Below are 24790 nucleotides of genomic sequence, written 5' to 3'. Positions count from 1 at the left end.
GTGTGTTTTCAGTACTGGCTGTATTTTACAGCAAAGTTTTACTAGATGCTAGGCTAAAATGACATCCTGAACAAGGAGTTCTATGTCACTAACAGCTAGAGTTCTCATATAATGTAAAGGCTGTGGACAGAGTATTCCTTAGAGAACATCTCATAGAACCCCTTCTGGTTTAACAAAGCGTAAGTTTGTTGCTGTTCATTGTTTTGTACAAATTAAATCTTCATTGTGGCTTCTTCATTTTTTACATAAACACAATACTGTTTAAATTCCAAGATCTCTCTTTATAATTCTAGAATGGATTCATCTAGTTCAAGTCAGATTGTTTTTATTGATAAATTATAGGCAAGTATAGAATCATTTGTTGTATTATAACATAAGAGAAACAAATATTTTGACAAAAATAGTAGCACTGAATGTATTGTGCTTTTTAATTGGGACTTTGAACATCATACAGTGCTGTACATAATTATTTTATATTGCTAACCTATAAGAATACCAGTGTGACAAAGTACCTTTTGTTCTAGTAACGACTAGATTTCGCTTAAGTGGAAAAGATCCCAGTAGGCAAGGCTAAAGCAAAACTGAATATTTATTTAGGATCAATAATCTCTAAAAATTTAGTTAGTTTAGGTAAATCCTTTGAATATAATTTTTTTTTCTGGGGAAAAATCTATTTTTTGCTATAGACAGATATCTTGAGCTGCTTTCTAAAGCGGATGACATGTACGCCCAAGGCAGTGCTTAACCCATAAATTACATAAGGGTCACATTTTAGAAACTTTAGCTATTTCTTATCTCAGAGGAATAGTCTTTGGCTTTCTTACCAAAAAGCTTATGTGTTGACTCATTTCCTTTACCAATATGACAATTTCCTGCACACATTTAATGCTTTGGGCAAGATTATAATATGTTAACTAAGATGTTTCTACTAATGTTTTTTTCATTAGGAAACTTAAATTTTAAACTATTTTTATAGCCTAGCCTGTTATTATCCAAGAATAATATATTATTTGTGTTGTTTAATGCTTGGCTGTTCTTATCCACTATTGTGCAATATTAGTTTCCCATAATCTGAAAATACTGTTTTTCAAACTATTATAGGTTGTATGTTTGCATCTTTAACCGTGTTATGCTTATTGCATGTACTAGAGTATTGAGTGATAACTGATGTTTTTTTTCATACTAACCAGAACATGTGGTTTTTAATTGTGAACAGTATTTAGCTATTATTAGAGTGTATTTGCTTGACTAACTTATGGCCTTTTCTGCTAATGCTTCATGGTTGTCCAACAACCATTTAGGACGCTGCATTGGGATACAGATCCATCAGTTCTTCAGCTTCACTCAGATTCCGATTTGGGGTATTGAATAGATTTATTACCTTCCCTTTTTTATAATTAATTTGATTCTTTGTGAACCTGTCCTAATTTTATTTTGCTTAAATTTGTAATATTCAGCATATAGTTAGGAAAAGAGTTATATTTTACTGTGACACCTCATTTATCCTCCTCTACCATTTAGTGAAAGAAATATTCCATGTATTTGATTTTCTAGGTACCCTAAATCTGTCCATTTAAGTGTCCAGATTCCTTTTATTATTTCCGTACTTTTTATTTAAGTTTTTAAAAGATGTATTACAAATTCCCCAGACTTTTGATACATGTTCTATATGTAATTGAACCTTTCCTGGGCTATTCACTATGACTATTAAATCATTTCCTAAATTAAAATTCACTGATGATTTCTAATGTTTTGAGAAGAAGAAAGCTGTTCGTCTCTGTACTGGGGCTCCATATTACTATTAGTTTATTCATTTATTTATTAGTTCATTTCTTCACTCACTTATTTATTCTAGTTCCCAGTGCAAAATATAAATGTTTACTGCTGCCACTGTGCCTGAGATAGATGTTTTCCCTTGATAATTTGCAGTTTCTAAGACATATGACCAATACCTTTGGAATTATGTTTAAAGTAAGAATAAATAAGCCTTCAGTTGCAGATATGAAAAATATATGAGCTTGTATGAGCTGGAGGGCCTCTCTATTGGCTGTCCCGAGGCTCCCTGACCCCCAACTGCTTCCTTATTCTCAGTAAAAGTGGCTTTTGGATAAGTGAGGTATTACCTTCCTACCCTTCTACCTTTAAATCTTAGAATATTTTGTTTGTTCTAATATTGTGATTTTTATCTATTAGATGCTATCAATATATATACTCAAGTTAGTAACTTGTCCTAGTGTTGGCTTGACCATTTTTCCCAGATATGTGAGTGCTTTACTTTTCATATGGTTCACATCTTAAAAATCAGAATATAATGTTTTCTTATTTCAAATTTTATTCTTAGAATACTAGATTATTAAAATATACTTAAATTTTCTCATTTAATTATTTGATTATGCCTTTTTCTTTCTTTAAAGCTATTTTATTCCTTAAATAGAAAACACATTTTAAAATTTTCTTAAGGCCCACATTTAGGAACTTAGAGAAAATTAAGTTTTTAAATGCACTAATTTTATTGTACTCTTTTATACAGGATTTTGAAAAGGATGTTTATATAAGAAAAAGGTTATATTACCAGTGATATATATGTATATTTCAGATATTCTGCTTGATAGTCTGGAAGTTACAGCGATGTCTTTATTATATATCCTTTTAAGACAGTTCCATAATTGACAACTTCTTTGGGGGTTTGGATGAATACTGTATTTGGTTTAGAATTTAAATATCTAATATAATAACCAACAAAAGATCCCCTAGATACCTAATAAAAGATATTTTTCATTTAGTCCATTTTCCTCAGCCACAACTTTCTCTGTCAAAAAAGAATATTTCACTCTATTTAAAATAGAAGTATCTTTAATAGTCTTACACTATTCAAAAGGTCTGTTGTTTTAGTGTAGTTATAAAGTATCTGCACTGTAGTTTGTCCATATATGAATTTAAGACATGTACTGTGCAGATATTAGCGATTTAGTTTAAATATTTCATTTTAAAATGTAAGTTTACTGTATGATTCTCAATTTCTACAAAATAAAAGGAGAAAGAAAGGTTTTTATCATAAACTTATTTTTTATCTTAAAAATGAAGTCTCCTAATGGTGAAGAAAACTGAAAGTGATCTGAGCGAAATCCATATTATCTGACTCTTCAAAATGTTTAGAATCACATCCCTTCTAAAAAACAAAGTTCTCACACCAAACATATTCAGTAGACTACTCTGAAATTCCCATATCTTACTCCATTATTACTCACAGATTTGCTTTAAGAAACTAAATTATTTGCCTTTTTAAAGTGAAAAATAAATACCTTGAGTGATTCAGGAACATCTTTTGATTTCGCTGCCTTCTAATTCTTTTGTTAAGATAAAACCAATTCATTGTTCATCTAAAATTTCTTGAATAAAACAGGGATTTAAATTACAATGTTGGATACACAATGTTTAATTTTTACTTTTCCAAAATAACATGGTTTGATGTAGTTAAATGTATCATTTGTTGTATTTTAAAACATTTGTGTTCACTTTATTTAGACGAGGACCTATTAAACTTGGAATGGCTAAAATTACACAAGTTGACTTTCCTCCTCGAGAAATCGTGACATATACAAAGGAAACTCAGACTCCAGTTATGGCTCAACCCAAAGAGGGTGAATATCTATCTTTAATATGATTGTCGTTAACACCCCTCCCCAATTTTTAATAACTAGATTCTTTCTCTTTTTTCCCCATCTTTTTGTTTTTTGTTTTTTGTTTTTTGTTTTGGGCATATTTTCTTGGGGGGGGGGCATGAAAGTAATGCTTTATGGTTCCTGTATTTCTGTATTTGATTTTTAGTTTTAAAACTTTTTCTTTTAAAAGTTAATAAAGCATAAGCTGTATATATGATTTAACTTTGTTGACATATGTTTAAGTCAATATTAATTTTGTCATTAATATATAGTTTTAGAAGCAGATTGGCTTAGAATATTATATTTCTGTCATTGAGCATAATTCCTCCCTAAAAGAGCATATATCTGACTGTAAATAAATTATATGCATTATTTTCTGTAGAGCACAGTATATTCTGATATGTTGTGATATTTTGATTATTATCCATATTAATGAACAAATCTAGATCTAATTCTTAAATTTTCTCTTTTACGATAGAAGGGCCCTATGTTGATTATGTATCAGCTTTTAATCTGTGTGTAATGGAGGGAAATATGCACACACATTATATTGAATATGGATGGAGTCCTTTAATAATTCTTAAACCAGGAGTTACCATTTTTACATTGGAACTAATTTTTAAACCTCATCAGATAGCTAATGATTCAGGCATAAAGTTAATATGATCGTTCTTGTTTTTCCCAGTGAAGCTAATAAAATTTATGTTATGCATATAATAGGTGTACGTAAGATCACTAATTCAGATCCACAGTTTCTTATATGAAACCTTTGGAATCACTTATGTATTTGAAATCAAAATTTTTCAGATTTCAGGAAAGTTAGTCAAGTACATATACCATATGTAAACACTGCAGCAGCATCTTGGGCATTGATATTTTGGCAACAAAAGATACAAATATTTAAGCTAAGTAAGATAATATATATAAATAGCTTTACTTCTGGTCAAGTCATAGATTACCATCAAATAATTTATGGATTTTAAAGCTGTTGATAATTTTGAAATTGTGAGCTAATAAATTATCCTGTTAACAATCTATGCTTAAGGAACTTTTTTCTCTTTAGCCAGGAAAATTTATTCTTATTTAATTAGAGAATATCATACATAGAAACTATCAAATGTTTAATTTATTTTTAAAATTTCAGTTAAGTCACCATGTTTCTCCCGTAAGGAGAAACAAAAGTAATATTCACTACAGAAAGCCCAGAAAATACAGGTAAACCAAGGGATGGGGGGTCCTTGAAGTCCCAGCTATTACCAAAGAAATCTACACAGAAAATTAGCATAACTATTATACAAGTTTTTTGACTTTGTAGTAGATCATCACATGCACTTTTGACAATTCTTTTTCTACCCACTAAGAGAATTTAAATAAATACCTTAAAATTTTTCTTTAACTTTCATCTTGTTTCCAAAGGAGTTGACATTATCATATATACCAGTGGTCCCCCATTTGGTACCTGTCCGCAGAGAAAGAATAAATAACTTACATTATTTCCGTTTTATTTATATTTAAGTCTGAACGATGTTTTATTTTTAAAAATTACCAGATTCCCTCTGTTACATCCGTCTAAGGCTCACTCTTGAGGCTTGTCTTGGTCACGTGATATATTTATCCGTCCCACCCTAAAGGCCGGTCTGTGAAAGTATTTTCTGACATTAAACTGGTCCATGGCCCAAAAAAGGTTGGGACCACTGATATATACAATTACACTTTAAAAAATTTGAGGAAGTCTAAGTATTTTTTTTACTTGACCATATAAATGTCCATTTCTGTGGATACATTTGTTTCATTCCAGCTGCTCTGTTGGTAAGCTTGTTTGAGATATAAACAACTTAAAACAAGAAAAAAGAAAAGATAGTGTTGAACTATCAATATGGAGAATACTAATACTGCAGGATTCCATAAAATATTATTTTATTAACATATTAATTCAAGTATAATACTGTCTATCTTCTTGGAGTTACATTATTAGATGTATTAACTCAGAAAGTGAGCAAAATTGCCAAAATGAGGCACAGTGACGCATTTAAAAAATAAATAAGGCTTTTTTCCTCCATCTAATAATTTGGAGATTTATTTTTAGTTACCATTATACTTACGGAGTGCATTTTAGATTGTTTGAAATGTAAAGTGTTCTGAAGCTATTTTAGGTAGTGCCTATTGTAATAGATCTATAATTATATTCAGTTTAAGTAAAGACTTTCATTTTTAAAATTTTTTTCTGATCATAATAGTAGTATATTAAAAGAATATAAAGAGAAAATATCTATACTATTATATATTAGCCATTGTCCATATTTTGTTTCTAGTTAGTTTTCTATTTTTTTCAAAAATTTATTTATGTATATACACACATTATATATACACATGTATAATATACAGTTTTATATCCTTTGTGAAATTTTCATTTTTAATTGCTTGTTTTTGAAATACATAAAATTTTAAAAATATAAACATGTAACTTACTTCCTTTGAACTGATTTGATGTATAGCCCCATATTAAAGACTGGCATATTTCAAAGAATTCTTTTTTGCATTCTTATTTTGCAAGTAATTAAAAAATTAGATTGATCATGATTTTTTCGATAAGCTGATGACCCAGAAGTGGAAAATAAACTATATTCTTTTCAGTTTGAAATTATTTGGGGCAAGGCTTTAGCATCGTCATATTTCACCTTCTCTGCCAAATTTTCCGTGAGAATAGGGACTGTTTCTTCTTCAGTGCCTAATGCCTGGTCTGAACAGTGCCTGACCTATAATATAGTAAGTACTCAATAAATATTTGGTGAAGGAATTAATTACTTTTACCTCCTATGGAGAATGATTTTACTTACTTGAGATGTTTATTTTCATATGTGTACTCTGAAAGTAACTACTGGGAAAATTGGTTATTTTCAAGTGTTAATACTACAATATAATTATTGATAAAGTTAGATGGAAAAGTATGATTAGAACTGAGATTCATAAATGAAATCATTATAGGTTTTTATAACCTTCTTGAATCCATGATGATGTACTATGTAGATATAAACATGTACTATTATTTTGTGTTCCATGTATCCCTCTGATGCTTTGAACAAAATTGAACCTGTCAGAATCTTTCAAATAGATTATTTTAGCTATTTGTTTGTAACAGTTTTTCAAACTTCATGTTTAAACTGATTACCAAAAGTTCTAATGGCAAAGAGTGCCTGCTATTTATCAGATATAGTATGAGACCCTTTATATTACCTCTAAAGTTCTCACCCAAACCCTTAAGTAAGTTAAGTAAGATTTAAGTACTGGTTCTATGTGCACATGGAGAAGCTGAAGCTGAAAGAGGTAATTTATCAAGGGTCACATAGCTAGTAGCTAAGATTCTAAATCCATTCTGACTGATTCCAAGATGTGCTTTCTCTCTCGTGCTGCCCCTGTAGCAGCATGTCCATGCTTTTATGATAGTTACTGTATGGTAAGAAATTCAATTAATACTATAATCCAGTACAAACATAGATAAAGATGATTAAATAAAACAAAAATTTTATGAATTAGCCTCTTCCCTTCTCTTACTGTATTTGATTTTTTAAAATGTTGACCGTTATGTACTAAATTTATTGATTTAGACTTGTAGTTTGAAAATACTTCATTAAAGGCTAGCATGGTTTTAGTTACCTTATTTATTGGTGTATGCATCAGGATAATAACATTTTATAGTGATTAAGAATAATGAATAAACAGCTTTGATCTTCGATGGAGTTAAATAGAATTTTTCTTATTATCACTGATAGCAGGCGAAAGTGACAAGATGGGTGAATTGAGCCCAGTTTTTAATTAGCACCAGTGATGCAGACATACCTTTAAAATTTTCCTGTGAGAGCTAGACTTAGATACTAATTTTACGAAAGGTCCATATTTATTCACTTGCAACCTGATAAGTATTCATTGATTTACAAGTTTATTGATTTTATGCTATATATGAAGGTACTAGATTATTCTTTCTATGTTTATTTTATTTTATTTTTTAGTTTCAGGTTCAGGTATATAAATGAAGGAGCCTGACCTGTGGTGGCACAGTGGATAAAGCGTCGACCTGGAACGCTGAGGTCGCTGCTTCAAAAACCCTGGGCTTGCCTGGTCAGGGCACATATGGGAGTTGATGCTTTCTGCTCCTCCCTTCTCTCTCTTTCTCTCTCTCTCTCTCTCTCTTTCTCTCTCTCTCCTCTCTAAAATGAATAAATAAATAAAGTTTTATAAATGAAAGAGAGAGGGAAATGTATTGCAATACCATGGGGCCATCTTTAGCCATTGAGATCATTTTCTTTTTATAACATTACAATTGTTTTCATGTCTAGAGCTCTTACATTGTTACTTTTCCAAATTTGTGGAAGTTTTTAGAAAGAGGAGAAAGAAAAAACCCTGAAATTAAGGTTTTATAATAAAAACACTTTACACTTAACTATACTTGTACTTATCCATTGCTTTAATACATGGTTCTCAAACTTAGCCTGGCTGGTTCCTATTGAAGAATTATGTAACAAATTCCAAAACTCACCATGAGACAGAATTGCAGAAATCACAATTTGAGCATAACAGACAGACAGTCAATTAAACTTGGGTAGGCAGTGTAATCAGTACAGAAGTTATTTGAGTTACCAAATTGAAGATAAAAATTGGTCTTAGATTTAACTCTTACCTTTCTCCCCTTTTTTTTAAGTGGCTGAATCTATTCTTTTAAAAAGCAGTCGTTTTTATTCTGCCTTGTTTTTCTTTTCCCACATTCTAGCCATCTTCTTGCTTTCAAGTTGACTCTGTAAGTTGGTAGTACTGAACCTAGGTTCTTTGATGTCTTAAAGCACCTACTGTGAATGAAATTGACTAGGAACATGTGACCTCAGTCAATTTCCTTCTCCACAGGTAAAAAGCTTCCCCTGGCAGGAACACTGGGCCCACAGATACACTGCTGGAAGAGTTACTTTCTTCCCTTAGCTTCTAAAAGTTTTTAACTCTTTTGAAAGTGGCATTACTTTTTCTTATTCATCTCTATTTTTTTTGTTGGTATTTTTAGAAACAGATTTTTAAAGAGGAAGAAATTCTAAAGGTTATCTAATCTAATCATCTTGTTTACATTTGAGCAGACTGAGGCTTAGTGAAGTTCATTAATGAACCTGTCCTCACAGTGTGAGAGAATATGGCTACAATCAGAACTGGCTTTTTTATTTCCAGTGAAGTGTTATTTTTCTTATGCCACTACACTCTTAGCCGTTTGGATTTTGCAGTTATTTTTGGCATTGGTTTAGTAGACAGATATCTTTATTCAGGTACATGTTAACTAGCATTTATAATAAGTAGGAAAGTATTATATGTAAATAGCTTTTAATTTTTTATTGTACGATCTTAACATCTACAATCAATACTTCCCAAATGACTAAATTTATGGGCATTTGGTTAATATTACCCCTGTCAATAATGGGTTTTTTAAAAATTCTGGAATAAAGAACACAATAAATTAGTTTTGCCTGGCCAGGTGGTGGCAGTGGATAGAGTGTTGACCTGGGATGCTGAGGACCCAGGTTCAAAACCCCAAGGTCACTGGCTTGAGTGCAGGCTCTTCTGGCTTGGAGCATGGATTCACCAGCTTTAGCATAGGATCACCAGCTTAAACATGACCCCATGGTCTCTGGCTTGAGCCCAAAGGTTGCTGGCTTGAAGCCCAAGGTCACTGGCCTGAGCCCAAGGTCACTGGCTTGAGCAAGGGGTCACTAACTCAGCTGGAACCCCCCAGTCAAAGTACATATGAGAAATCAATCAATGAACAATTAAAGTGCCACAAGAAGTTGATGCTTCTCATCTCTCTCTTCCTGCATGTCTGTCCCTGTCTGTCTCTCTCTAAAACAGCGGTTCTCAACCTGTGGGTCGCAACCCACAGGTTGAGAACCGCTGCTCTAAAAGAATAGTAATGATAAATTAGTTTTAACTCTCAGGGAATCTGTGAGAATATAAATACAGTATAATTGAAAGTTGAAGCATTTGTTCTTAATCTTGATTAGAGTCTTTAGCATATCTGAAAGTATGGCCTCAGAAAAATGTATTATTTTTGAGAGCACAAATCACAGGATCTGTGTAAATGATACCAAATACTGCCTAAATAAAATCTGAATTTTATATAAAATTAGCCAATAGACAAATTCTATATTAAAGTAAATAGTGTAAAGTATTAACTCCTTCCTTATATGTCCCCCAGATTAGCATTAGATCTGTGTTCAAAATATTTTCTGATTTTAAAAGTCTGCTATATAATTTCCTTTGTTGAAGATCTAAATTATTAAGGAAGTTCAAGTGACTTTGCATCTTTCTCTAGATGTTTAAAAATAATAAAGGGAATGGATTCCCTTGATTATATACATGAAGCTTTGGTCCAGTGTAAATTCTCTTAAGAATGTTTTTTAAAAAGTAAAGTATAAGGAGATGAAATTCGGGACAAATGCTTTGAAATGAAGTGATTCAAAATGATGTTGGTCCAGGAAAGAAAGGATTATTGTGAAAATAAAGGACAATCACATCTAACCTGTATTTATAAATTAATGATTGTAGCATTTTCCTCTAATAATCTCATTTTCTGAAAGATATTTATAAAGTTATTCATGTTGAATTTTTGTAAAGTATATTTTTATATGCAACAAATTTCCTGAGTTTTAGCACTCAGTGGCAACTTCCTTTGTACCATTAGTAGTTGGACTACTTTTTAAATTAGGTATTCTTCATTGGATATTAAACTATTTTAAAATAGGTAAAGCAGTATAATGGAACTATTCATAAACACATTAATGTACTAATGATGGAATTTGTTTTTCACTTTATATTGAGAATTGTGATAAGTGATAGATGAATATCAATGATTAGTGAGGATTTTCTAGGATCTTGTACCTGTTAAATTAATTGTAATATTTTAAAATAATTCAGAGTATACTTTGTGGCTTATTATTTTCCTAGGTGTCTCTCAAATGTAATATGACATGCAGATAAGAAAATGTACTTTGAAGATTCCCTTCAGTTTAACAAAAGCCACCCATTTCACAGATGATTTAACTTTGATTAACCTACTCCATTGTGGCAGATTTTCCGACATCTGGAATTTCATTCTTTGGTGTTATGTCTAGGTGCAGCTTAATTTACAAAACAGCTTTTCTTTCCATCTCACCAAAATACATCACAATTTTGATGTTAACTCAAAGTAAAAATTCAGTGGTTCATTAAACCTAGTCTTAGCATTCATTGACAAGAGATTTGTCATTTTTAAAGTAGCTACTACTTTTATATTCTTTACTGCTCAGTTTATAACCTTAGATTCCCTGTCAGAGAAAGCATGGAGTTAGCCACTTAGCGTATTGCAATGAATATGCATCAATAAATTGATGTGACATGGCAGTCCCATTTTTTATTCTTCCTGCTCAGTTGTGGTCTTTTTCAGTTTTAAATATATTGTAGCTTTTTATGCAGTAGGGACTAGCTTAGAGGACCTTTAGAATTTTAATATTTTGGTCATGTTAATAGTCCTTTAATAGCTAGTATATTAGTTTTTAATAAGAGAAGTATATTTGTTTCAGAGGAACATTCTCTAATCTGGTATTACTGATATTAGGCATTTTTGCCAAATGTTTGGTCTGTATAGGTAACTGTTCAAAATCAGCTTTATAATAAAAATATTGTTTTGCATTTTATAAGCATAGCAGATTATGTTCTTTGAAGTTTTATTTAACAATCATTTTTATGAAGTTTGGGTTTAAGTACCTATCATAGTTTTTAAATCAGTTTTTTTCTTTTTAAAATTTATTTGTTGATTTGAGAGAGAGAAATATTGATTTGTTCCACTTATTTATGCATTAATTGGTTGATTCTTGTATGTGCCTTTGCGGGGGATCAAACCCACAACCTTGGAATATGGAGCAGAGCTCTAACCAATGAGATACTCAGCTAGAGCTTAAATCAGTTTTTAATCCATGTGGAAAGGAAGTTTGTACATTCATTCTAAAATTAAATCCTGAAAACATATATTTGGATAGCTAATACTTATTCAACTACAACTGAAATAATCTATATAGGCAAATAGGCATAGCAGGTGCCATATAGTAGGTAGATATAGATCACTAGCATACTTAATCTACATTTTAAATTTTAAAAGGGAAAGAGTGTCTAGAAACAAGATCTTTTCTGTAAAATGTGTAGATTATGAGGTCACTTAGCACTAAAGTACTGACCATACGTATGATGACAGGAATTTGACACCTGTCATTGGAAATGGTAGTTAGAAGCCGTATAATGCAAAAAGTTGAGGGAGAAGAAAATGATGTGGGTAGGAGGCTGTCATTTATAATTCACAGTGCTCAAGAATGACCTGTCCAGTGTGATTCAAAATTCCTGTCTTTGATTTTAGAATTTACTTACAGTGAATGCTACTAATTGATAGTGTTAGCAGAACGTGTGTGTGTGTGTGTGTATTCCCAAACTTAATTTTTAATAGCAGTAAATATTCTATTATTCTAAAAGTCAACTTTTAAGTTAAATGTAATTAAGTTATTTTATTACATTACACTTGCAGGTGAATTTATAGTAGCATTTCATTCTAATGTTTGGGCAGTATAGAATTGTTATGTTATACTGTTTTCAGATTAATAATTCATTGTATATGAGAATTCATCTGTAAAGGAGTACTGTCTTTCTGTTTCTCTGTGTGATTATATTGTCCAAAAAAAGCTTTCATTTTTTAAGTAGCACAAAAGCTGTAATTGGCTTGCTTTGTAAGGAAGTGTCAATGTGCAAGAGAGTAGCGATCACTAAGAATTCTTTTACGTGTTCTTTCCCCTTTGCACCACCGCCTCCTCAACGGGGTCACTGAGATCACTAGCTTTTCTTGAAATGGCCATTTTCACTGGCAGGTGCATTATACCCTGTATTTTCAGATTGTTTTTCCATTCTGAATGTTTGGCAGGTTGATTGCTCTGGCTGCATTGACGGAGAAAGGGCTGACAAATGCGGTTGGGCTGGCTGAAAAGACAGTGATTACTGTTTTCCTTTGTGGCTGATTGAGGCCCTTGAAAGGAAAAATTTTAACCTTCACCATTTGGTTCAAAAGTATGAGCATATATTGAAATCACTCGTGCCATTTATCCTAGTTCTGTAAACTTGTCAGAACATAAAAATCGCTCTATTTCAAGTAATGCAGGATTGGCATACGTCATTATCATTTTGATTAAGTTGGAGGTTGTATCATTGTGTGCATTATACAGTGTCATTTAAAGCTTTCTTTCCTACAGCTACAGTTATATTTTTATTGCTTATACTATAGAGTTAGAAAGATTTTCATAGCTCTCCAAACCTAACACTATGTGTGTGGTTTTGGCAGCTGGTGTGGCCTCCAAGCTGCATTTTGTTTGCAGGGTAAGGCTTATCTGTAGGCCTCCTGGAGTGCGGGTAATTGCACGGCTTGCCATTGGGGAGAGACAGGATTGGAAGCAGTCAAGCGAAAGAATGTTATGCCATCCCATTGCCACCTTGTAGCAGAAAGACACAATCCCAGCAGTGCCATCTGGTTGTTGCTATCTAGTCAGCTGGCCTGGCTGCTGGGACCGTGACTTGGCAGCTGGTTCCCATCCTTGACCATTCTTTTGTGTACATCGTATGTATGTGTGTTTTAGATAATTTTGAACATGGGTCAGGGAAATGACTATAACTAACGAGTAAAGTTCCTTTATTGAATAGGCCCTCATTACTGGAGATACACTCTGCTGTAGATGCCTGCTGCACTTCCCTTATAGACAAGTGACACATCTGTTTAGGCAATAAAAATAAGCATTTTCTCCCTAAAAATCCATCTCAGTTTGTAGTGAAAGAGAAGATAGGCAGAATTGTATGTTCTATAACATTTTAAAATAAGTGATTTTAAAATAAGTTATTTCCTGGTTTGGGACTCTATAAGAGGAGATTTAGTAATTTAAAATAAGTCTTATTATAAATGTTGTCTATTGTCTCAATATATATTGCTATTCGAGTTAGGAAAACATTTTAAGTGCTTACTGCCACATATAACTGTAGATAATGAGACTTGCATTTAAAGTGATGGAATAGAAAATGTGGTCTCATAGCTATTATCTTTAAAATCTGCCTCTCAAATAGCAACCTGAGAGTTAATGTAAGCCGTCTTTATGCCATATGAAGACCCATTAGACGCTATGATTTCAAATCACAAGTAAGCAGCCAGCTCTATAGATTATTTTAGACATTTGATTTTCTTCATTCTACAGCATTAATGTGTCAGCGTACTACATAAAACTGTGCAGGAGTTGCATGTTATTCTGTCTAGAATGATAAATGCTTGCAAGCTTTTAGTGATTTCCGATGAGGAATTCATCCTAGTTGCTTACGTATCTTATTTCAGTTTCTGTAGCTAAGGAATTGGTGTGACTGTTGATGAGGTACTACATAGGTATGTATAAAACTAAGAGGCCCTACTTAATTTTTTCTTCAAAATTGTGTTGACAAAATTTGTATTATTTGTACTTGTTATGTCTCATCAGCAGGTTGCTCTTGTTTTTATGTAGAGTTGGGATACCTTCTGCATATTACTTCAAAAATTATCAATTATTTTCATAAAAATAATTTTTGTTCTGGTGGGTTTTTTCAGACGAAGAAGAAGAAGATGATGTAGTGACTCCTAAACCACCTATTGAACCTGAAGAAGAGAAAACTTTACAGAAAGATGAGGAAAATGACATTAAAGGTATCTTAAGGAAATAAACTTTAAAAAATTTTGCTGATTCTTATTAAGATTTCTTTTGTTATTTATGTGTGAAAGTAGAATAAAATGCTCATTAAAGAGGTGAATCTGATTGAAAAAGAATATGTGGCATTTATTGATTCAAAATAATAGTGAGTGGACCTGATTTGACTCACATAAATCAGACTTCAGGAAAACATTTTTTTTCAGCTCCCCCTCATGAGCTGACTGAAGAAGAAAAGCAACAAATATTGCACACTGAGGAATTTTTAAGTTTCTTTGACCATTCCACAAGAATTGTAGAAAGAGCTCTTTCTGAGCAGATTAACATCTTCTTTGACTACAGTGGAAGAGATTTGGAAGACAAAGAAGGGTAATGTTTCATTGCTAAAACTATAGCTTCAGAAGTGTTAAATTACTTTAAGATAGAGTGAGAAGTTCTGACACCATCTTTTTTTTGGATTTGGTTTTTTCTGTAGAGAGATTCAAGCAGGTGCAAAGCTGTCATTGAATCGACAATTTTTTGATGAACGTTGGTCGAAGCATCGGGTTGTTAGTTGTTTGGATTGGTCATCTCAGGTAAATTATAACAAAACTGGTTGCTATTAACTCATTTTTTTATTTGTTGGTTAATAAACTTATATAAGTTTCAAGTGTATAGTTCTATAACACGTCATCTGTATATTATATTGTGTGTTCACCACCCAAAGTCAAGTCTCCTGTCGCCATTTATCTCCCCCTTTCTAAGTCCTCCCTTATCCCCCTTTCCTTTTGGTAATCATCATAGTGTTTTCTGTACCCATGAGTAATTTCTTTTTGCTTAATCCCTTCACCTTTTAATTATGGAAACTAATTAAATCAATATATCATTTAAAATAATAATGGATGATGGTTCTACTGTTACATCATTTTGTCTTATGTACTGTAGGAGTAAGGATTGGAAACATTACTTATATTTAAAACTCAAGATTTTACTTATACGACAACACAGTTTTACTAATTTCGGTTGCTCACCAAATCCTTTGGATAAAATTGCAACACATATTAATGAAGTTAATTAAAACATTTTAAGTAACTACATTAAAACATTTTAAATAACTATACTGATAGGTTGTGCTAACATTCTAGTGAGTATAACTATCTTTTTTGATGAATTGTTAGTAATTTATTTATAGAATTTGATAAAGACAGTTGAATAAAAATGTAAAAAGTTATTATCATAGCATTTTTTTTACTTGATCTTTGTGAGCAGTATCCAGAGTTACTCGTGGCTTCCTATAACAACAATGAAGATGCTCCTCATGAACCAGATGGGGTGGCCCTTGTGTGGAATATGAAATACAAAAAAACTACCCCTGAGTATGTGTTTCACTGCCAGGTAAAATGGTATTTTAACAGTCTTCCCCAAGTGTAAGAATTCATTAATGAATTTAGACAAGTGCTTTTTTTCTTTTCTTGTCAACATAATGATTTCATTGGGTTGGCATTTACTAAACCACCCCATATTTGCAAACAGATGTTAACAGAAAACTGAAGACTTCTCAGTTCAACATGATCTGCCTTTTGTAGTGTTTCTGACATCTCTTATAATGTTTAATCACACCTAAAGTTCTTTGCAGTCGTGATTTTCTGTTATTGTGATTGACTATATAAAAGAAATCTTTTATAAAATGTCTTTTCTACAGGGAGTTTCTCAGGAATTTACTGCTGAATATACAATTAGACTGTTGGCCCACTGAATTACTTATACATGGCCTGAGGAGTTGGAACTAGATAGTTTTAAATAGAAACATATGTTTGAAGTAGGAAACAGATGCAGAGTTTTAAAGTGGATTTAGTGGGACATTAAAATTTGCAAGTCTTCTTTGTTTGCATAAGTTACACTCTTTTAGTAATGTTATAATTCTGAAAAAACACTTAGCTGAATCAAAACTAGCATATACTCTGTTGTCAGATTATTGTTAGAGGCTAATGCAAAGCCAGTTTTCTTTTGACTTAATGCTGTAATTAAATGAAATAATTTTTTGCTTTTTTTATAAATTACTTTAAGTATATTTGTATAAATAATCCAGACATTTGATTTTAAGCAAAAAATATTCCAAAGATAAGTTATATTCTGGAACAAAATTAAAATTTTAAAGAATTTACTTCCTTGGAAGGTGTTGTATGTAATACCTTACAATAAAGGGAAAGATGTTTTGAATATAGATTTATTTTTATAACTTCTCAGACTTCTAACTTAAGTATAAAAATCTTACTTTCAGTCAGCTGTGATGTCTGCTACATTTGCAAAATTTCATCCAAATCTGGTTGTTGGTGGTACATATTCAGGCCAGATTGTGCTGTGGGATAACCGTAGCAATAAAAGAACTCCAGTGCAGAGAACTCCACTGTCGGCTGCTGCGCACACAGTGAGTAGAGAGGTTATTTCCATTTGACTTCTGTGCTCCTTCACCATAATGGATACTTAGTAGTGTCCATCAGAGTAGTTTGAGAATGTGTTTCCCTTGATATATGAATTCCTTATCATTTAGCAACAAAAAACAAAGGCCTTTATTTTGTATTTTTGGAAATTTGTTCTATTAGAAACCCATCTCTCTTCTGAGACAACCTTTTGTTAATCAACAGAATAGCATCAAGCGTCACATAAGAAATGACCTGAAGATATGAGACTGTTTTGATATGAAACAGAATACCTGTGATTATGCAGTAGAAATTGTTTCACTTTTGGTGAAATTATTTCAGAAAACTTTAATATCTCTTTCCTCAGCATCCTGTATATTGTGTAAATGTCGTTGGAACACAAAATGCTCACAATCTGATTAGCATCTCTACTGATGGAAAAATTTGTTCATGGAGTCTTGACATGCTTTCCCATCCACAGGTAAGTTCATCTTAGAAAACTCTGAAATTTTGAGCCAAATGTTATTTTTCAAGTGTATGTAAACTCCAGCTTATGTTTTTCATAAATGTTTTATGATATTTTGGTAACAGTTTATAAACCTAAACATGTGTTAAATAGTTTGTTGTTTATATACTTTATTTTCAAACCTTCTTCATTTAATCAAAGATAATTTAAGTAGTATAATAAAATAATTGTTTAGAAACCAATTAAAACTAGAAATTTTTCTTAAAAAATTAAAAATTGCGCCTGACCTGTGGTGGCGCAGTGGATAAAACGTCGACCTGGAAATGCTGAGGTCGCCAGTTCGAAACCCTGGTCTTGCCTGGTCAAGGCACATATGGGAGTTGATGCTTCCAGCTCCTCCCCCCCTTCTCTCTCTCTCTTTCTCTCTCTCTTTCCCTCGCCTCTCTAAATGAATAAATAAAATTTTTTTTTTTAAATTGCAAGTTTATAAAATAATATCTTTTTTCTTTTCTATGTAGGATAGCATGGAATTGGTTCATAAACAGTCAAAGGCAGTAGCTGTGACATCTATGTCCTTCCCAGTTGGAGATGTCAACAACTTTGTTGTTGGGAGTGAAGAGGGCTCTGTATACACAGCATGCCGCCATGGCAGGTATATCGAAACTGGAATTTGCAATCATTTAAAATTCTCCCTTGAATCTCAGTAAAACAAATCTCCCCTTGTTTAAGTAGAAGTCTATCCCAGAGCCACTGGTTTGTGATAAATTATTTGAAGTCAGGTATCTTAAATTAAAACAAATACTTTTTTCCAAAATAGAGGTTTACTTTGGGTCATGATAGGGTCTGAATTTTGAGGGTTGTGATTTTGTATGTGTGTACCTGCTCATAGACGTTAGTGGTGGAGATAACATTCAGCAGTTACAAATACTGCATGCACACAACTGTGCTGACTTTTAAAACTGTAAATACAATTTTCAGTCATTTTCCCATTTTATTTGGATGTTGAGCTTTATTTAGTTCAGTCCTTTTGATAATTGTACAGTAATTTTGTGTATACTTTTTGAATTGACTAGTATTTCTCCTGCTGTTCAATCTGTTTTGAAATTGTCTAGCTGTACCTTATCAGTTGCTTTCTTAAAAAATAATTGAATGTCCAGTTTTCATCTTAAATATAGATCACCTTTGCTTCAAAGCTTTTGCTTTAAAAAAGCCCAGATTTCCTCTCTTATATGTAGCATCCCTTTGTCTCTTCCACCACCTCAGATATTGAACTTTTTAGTTCTGTCATCAACAACGTGATGTTTGTAGTTCAAAATGTACTTAATGCTTTAGTAGTGTTATCAAATAGATATGGCAACACTAAATTTATTTGATGAGTTATGAGCAGAGTTAAGTTTGTTGAAATTATGTCATCTGATATATAAACTGTAAAATAATGTACTTATAAGTGGTCATCTTACAAGAGATTTCCCTAACATTTTCACTTTTATGAAATAGCAAAGCTGGAATAAGTGAGATGTTTGAGGGACATCAAGGACCAATCACTGGCATCCATTGTCATGCAGCTGTTGGAGCAGTAGACTTCTCACATCTTTTTGTCACTTCTTCATTTGACTGGACAGTAAAACTTTGGACAACTAAGGTATCTAAAAACAGATGTCTGCTCATTTGCTCAGATTTCTAACACAAGGTGGTGCTCTAAAACTACAGAGCAAAGATGAAAAACTTTCTAATAGTTTAGCATGGTTAAGATAGATCAGATCTGGTAAGCAATTAGAACTTGAGTGAGCTAGTAAAGGTTGTAGTTTCATAAAAGTGTGCTGACATATATGATAACCCACACACAGCTAAAGACCAGTCTTCCAACCACTTCAGGCTTTTCAAGCACAGAACTGTCTATCCTGAACTGAGTTGGAGAAAAAGCCCGAGTGTCTCGCATAGCACCTCACATAGCTGTCATACAGCTCAGCACAAAAGTCATACATTTTTGCCTCACCTGTGGTGGCGCAGTGGATAAAGCATCAACCTGTTATGCTGAGGTCACCAATTTGAAACCCTGGGCTTGCCCAGTCAAGGTACATAGGAGAGGCAGCTACTATGAGTTGATGCTTCCTGCTCTTCCCCAAACCCTTTCTCTCTCTCTTTTTTCCTCCCTCCCTCCCTCTCTCCCCTCTCTAAAAATCAGTAAAATCTTTAAAAAAAAAAGTCATACATTTCTCTTTGGAGAGCTTATAAGAGTCTTGTTCAGAATTACAGTGGCTCAGAGCTGATGGAAAATGGAGAAAAGGTGGATAAAAGCTGATATACAGTAAGTCCTATATGATAAAGCTACACATAATAAACTTGAATCATTAAGGAAGTATTGTAGGCCCTCACCAGTTGGCTCAGTGGTAGAGCGTCAGCCGAGCATGTAGATGTCCTGGGTTCGATTACTGGCCAGGGCACACAAGAGAAGCACCCATCTGCTTCTCCACCCTTCTTCCTCTCCTTTCTTTCTTTCTCTCTCTCCCCCTCCTGCAGCCAGGGCTCCATTGGAGCGGAGTTGGCCTGGGTGCTGCGGACGGCTCCATGGCCTCTGCCTTAGGCACTAGAATGGCTCTGGTTGCAACAAAACAACAGCCCCAGATGGGCAGAGCATCGCCCCCTAGTGGGCTTGCTGGGTGGATCCTGGTCAGGTGCATGTGGCAGTCTGTCTCTCTGCCTCCCTGCTTCTCACTTCAGAAAAATGGAAAAATACAAAAAAAATATTGTATAAAGTTATGGGTACATATATACTTTTGTTTTCCATAATAAATAATTTAAATAAGTTTTTTTTTGGTTTTAATAGGCTTCAGTTATTTGAAAACCCCACTTAATGTTATAAAGTGCTTCCTGCTTCTCAAAGTGCCTTGACTGGGGGCTCCAACCAAGCTAGTCACCCCTTGCTCAAGCCAGTGACCTCTGGGCTCAAGCCAGCAACTACTGGGTCATGTCTGTGATCCCATGCTCAAGCTTACAGCCTCAGGATTTTGAACCTGGGTCCTGAGATTCCCAGGTTGACACTCTATCCATTGCACCACCACTGGTCAGGCAGGCTTTTTAGTTTTCTTGAGAAAACTTAGTAGTCTTTTTTATTTCTTTTAAATGAGAGGAGGGGAAATAGACAAACTCTAGACTCCTTCATGCACCCCAACTGGGATCCACCCGGCAACCCTGTCTGGGACCAATGCTCATGTGCCACGGTTTTTTATTATTTTTTTATGAAGTGAGAGGCCAGGAGGCAGACAGACAGGCTCATGCATGTGCCCTGACTGGGATCCACCCAGTAAGCACCCTGTGTGGCGATACTCTGCCATCTGGAACTACTGCTCCATTGCTTGGCAACTGAGGTATTTTAGCAACTGAGGCAAGGTCTTGGAGCTGTCCTCAGTTTCTGGGACCAACTTGCTTGAACCATTTGAGCCATGGCTGCAGGAAGAGGGGGAGGGGAGCAGTGGAGAAGCAAATGGTTGCTTCTCCTGTGTGCCCTGGCCAAGAATTGAACTCAGGACTTCCACACACTGGGCCAGTGCTCTACAGCTGAACCAACTAGCCAGGACCACCTACTGTGCTATTTTTAGTGCTTGAAGCCTATGCTGGGACCAACCATGCTATCCTCAGTGACCCGGGCCATACCCAAACCAACTGAGCCACTGGCTGCAAGAGGGGAAGAGAGAGAGGGGAGGAGGAGAGAGAGGAGAAGAGAAGCAGATGGTTGCTTCTCATGTGTGCCCTGACCTGAGATTAAACCCGGGACTTTCACATACCAGGCTGTTGCTCTACCCACTAAGCCAACTGGCTGGGACCAAACTTAGTAGTCTTAAGAGATGTTCTTTGCTATTACAGTGAACTGATATTTATCAAATACTGGCTTCAGAAATCTGGGATGAACTCACTGTTCACAGTTGTCCTGTCTTGATGCTTTTTTTAAATTTAATATAAAGTGAGTTAGAATACTTTGCCTCTAAAGGCTTGCCTTTTAAAATTGAGCGTTTTCATGTTTGACATTCACAGGTAGAAACATAGCACTTACCTTAAGTCTGATGAAGGCAACATAAAGAAAGGTGCTTAACACAGTGTCTAGCATGTAATAGGCACTTAACATTGTTCAGTTCCTTCTTTTCCCTTAGGGGGAATCAGAGCCTAAATAATACTTTATCAGTGGTTTATTTTCTTTCTTGAAATGTTCTTGAATTTTTATTTTAATGAGATTTATATAATGGAAAAGAGAAAGATGATTCCCACAAGAAATGATAGTACAAACCAAAGCAAACTGTCTCTAGACTACAAGCAGCAGTGTAAGGAGCAGAATATGGATGTACTTTGACCTTAGTAGTCCTGTCTATGGACACAGGAGACATCACATCTGTCTTAGGTTTTTGGCTAGCTTCCTTTTTTAGTAATTGAAAAGACTATTTGTAGATTTGTTATCATTTTTAATATCTCGGGTCTTATGTTAGCTTTAAATTTGAGGCTTTCATCCTTATATATATTATTAACAGGACTGGAAAATGAAGGGTTGGTCTTGCCTAAACAAGAATAGAACCTAATCTGTGAATGCAGACTAACTAATGCTTGCTTTTGTGGTACCACACGGTTGGTTATTTGGTGGTTGATATTTTTTGTCCTTGTATTTTGTTGTATTTCAATATAGAACTGTTCTTTGGATAAGAATGACAGGCAGACCTATCTCTTCCTGGGCTAGCTATTGCTTTCTTCTGTGAGCTTCATATAGAAGACTTACTTATTATTCAACTTTAATATGCCTCTTCCCTCCTCCCTATATACACATACCGCTCAAATGTTAGTGGCCAGAGGATGGGCCAACATAGAACTGGGTGTTTTCATACATGCCTAAAGGTCTTCTAAAACTTTTAGCAGAAGAATTGCCTTTTATTCTAACTGTTCTACACGCAAACACTTCTGCATGAAGGATAGAACAGAAACAACCTGCTGAGTATTTTATTTGCAAATATTATGGTTCTCAATGTTAATTGTGTTGCTGGTATTTATTTCTTCCCTGCCAAACAACTTGATAGAGCCTCTATGCTCTTTAACACAAAGATAATGAATAATAGGCAGGTAAGGTTTTTAAATACTCTTTTTAAAAACATTGTTCCAGCCTGATCCAGCAGTAGTGCCATGAATAGATTGTTGGCCTGGGACCCAGAGGACCCAGGCTCAAAACCCCAAGGTTGCCAGCTTGAGCTCAGGTTCACCAGCTTGAGTGCAGGGTCACTGGCTTGAGCGTGTAATCACAGACATGACCCCAGCCATGGTCACTGACTTGAACCTAAAACCCAACGTCGCTGGCTTGAGCAAAGGGTCACTCGGTCTGCTGTAGCCCTCCAGTCAAGGCACATATGAAAAAGCAATCAATGCATAACTAAGGTGCCGCAAGGAAGAATTGATACTTCACATCTCTCTACCTTCCTGTCTGTCTGTCCCTCTCTCTGTCTCTGTAAAAAATAAACATTGTTCTGATTTTATTTTAAGCTTTTAAAACCAGTATCTTTATATTTGTGAATTTAACAGACTTTTAAAATGTTTTTCTTCTCCATCTCTACTTTAAAGTGTTTTCTGACTCTGGGAATTGAGTCCTCATAAACTGAAAGAATGAATCATTAGATATTATTGTATTTTTGTGTCCTTTTTACCTGGCTCTGCCCCAGTAGCAAGTTTTCTCCCTTTCTGTAAGTCCTCTAAAAAATCCCTAGAAATCTCAATTTTGCACTGCCTCAGATTTAAAGTCATCTGCTTCTGTAGTCAGCTTATAAATGTTGCCTGGTTAGGGATTAATAATACAATGACAGAGTCCTCAGTTATTTTTATAAAAGAAGATAAAGATAGATGATTTTCACTTTTTGGTGATGTTTAAACCAACCAAGACATTGCTTCTAATATATTTGGAGGATACAGTTACCTTTTCAAGATACCTATTTGAAAATACTTTTGTGGGTTTGAAAAATGGTAGAAAGAATATGTAAAGCGTAGAAGCTTCTTGCAGGTAACCTGAGGATTCCATAAGAGTCTGCCCTACTAAATTAAGTGGTAGATTAGCTTAATGGCCTATTACATTTAAGCATGTTTGTTAGATTACTCTGAATGTTTTAATGCACACATGTTATATTCTAGTCTTAGAACAATCCTATCAGATCCATATTTACCATAAAGTGACAAAATTAAGATTGTTAAGGTAGTAACTTCTTAGAGTTGGTATTTTTCAGACTTTTACAATCCATATACACCCTACAATTTTTTTTTAAATCTCTGATGTCTTAAATTCCCTCATTTTAACTGCTGACCTATTTATCTCAGAGAATACAAGCATTAAAACAGGGTCGAAGAGATTTTATTAACTGTTGACATAGCTAACTGTTCACATATTAGAGAAGTTAAAATGGGAAAATGCTTTGCGGTTGGGGTGTTTCTTGGGGAAGCCTACTGACCATTGAAACCCAATGGCAGCATTTACCATAGTAACTTGCTGCTGACCAGTGTCCAACCTGTCCTTAGCATATTTACATACTCAGTCTCATCAGTCTACCAGAGTTGATTAGCTGAGGAGTGCTGACTGGAACTAACAGGCTCCTAAGACACTGATATAGTGGAGAATGTCAATTTATTAATTTATAATGAGAAATAACTGCCAAAAGGCCCAGATCCCCATGCTGGCCTGAACAACTCATTGTTTCCCTGTAGATAATCCACATAGGAAGCCAAATTATAATCAGAAGATTGCTTAGTGAGCAAGGAATTGGAACAAAAGAGGTTCTCTAATTTGAATGTTTAATGGCATCGAGCAAAGATAGTATGATTCATTCTTCTTCACAGAGATCGTCCTGCCATGGGTGGTAATTCTCAGAGTCCACTGACTGTCTCTCTCCTGGACAGTGCTTATATTAGGAACTGCCTGTATTTTTCTTGTAAAACTGCTTCTTTTTGTATTTCCATTGGTTTTAATAGACACAGTTCTTCTCAAAAAGGTAGTATTATCAGTTAGGTTTAAAAGAAGATATTTCTAACCTTGGAATCATTTCTCTTTAAAGAGGATCTGTTTATTTCTGTTCTGATCCAGGTGAGGACATATTTCCCAGTTCTCTTGAGGGCACCTCACTTTTATGCCCATGTATTTACTATAGGGACTTATTGGTTATTAATCTAGATCTAGCCAGTTACCCCAGGAAAATACAGAATTACTGTATTAGTTTTCTAGGGATGCCAAAACAAATTACCACAAACTAGGTGGCTTTGAAACAACAGAAATTTATTCTCTTACAGTTCTGGGGGTTAGAAGTCCAAAATCCAGGCATTGACAAGGTTAGTTACTTTTGGAGGCTGAGGGGGAATGTGTTCCTCTGTTCCATGCCTCTTTTCTTAGCTTCTGGTGGTTGCCAGCAATCTTGGCTTGCAGCTGCATCATTTCAGTCTCCGCTTCTGTTATCACTGGTGTCCTCCCTGTTTGTCTGTAGTCTTCTCTTCTTTTAA

The 24790-nt window shown here is 34.2% G+C and overlaps 1 protein-coding gene across 5 annotated transcripts in view; it reads left to right on the top strand.

Annotated features, from left to right (window-relative positions):
- Positions 1–24790, top strand: part of DYNC1I2 (dynein cytoplasmic 1 intermediate chain 2) — a 61384-nt gene that overhangs the window by 20314 nt on the left and 16280 nt on the right. For 3 of the 5 annotated variants that reach the window (XM_066279362.1, XM_066279364.1, XM_066279361.1), the window contains exons 5-14: positions 1302–1361; positions 3526–3641; positions 14323–14418; positions 14626–14788; positions 14895–14994; positions 15668–15793; positions 16680–16826; positions 17186–17299; positions 17803–17936; positions 18782–18926. In XM_066279362.1, the coding sequence (XP_066135459.1) occupies positions 1302–1361; positions 3526–3641; positions 14323–14418; positions 14626–14788; positions 14895–14994; positions 15668–15793; positions 16680–16826; positions 17186–17299; positions 17803–17936; positions 18782–18926 (1201 nt within the window). The remainder of the gene's footprint in view (positions 1–1301; positions 1362–3525; positions 3642–14322; positions 14419–14625; positions 14789–14894; positions 14995–15667; positions 15794–16679; positions 16827–17185; positions 17300–17802; positions 17937–18781; positions 18927–24790) is intronic. The other 2 variants (XM_066279366.1, XM_066279365.1) reach the window with 1 other exon arrangement.

This window comes from Saccopteryx bilineata, chromosome 5 (assembly GCF_036850765.1).
Source record: "Saccopteryx bilineata isolate mSacBil1 chromosome 5, mSacBil1_pri_phased_curated, whole genome shotgun sequence".
Classification (NCBI taxonomy): Eukaryota; Metazoa; Chordata; class Mammalia; order Chiroptera; family Emballonuridae; genus Saccopteryx; species Saccopteryx bilineata.
The sequence above is the reverse complement of the archived record's forward strand: the minus strand, read 5'-3'. Positions and strand labels throughout refer to the sequence as shown.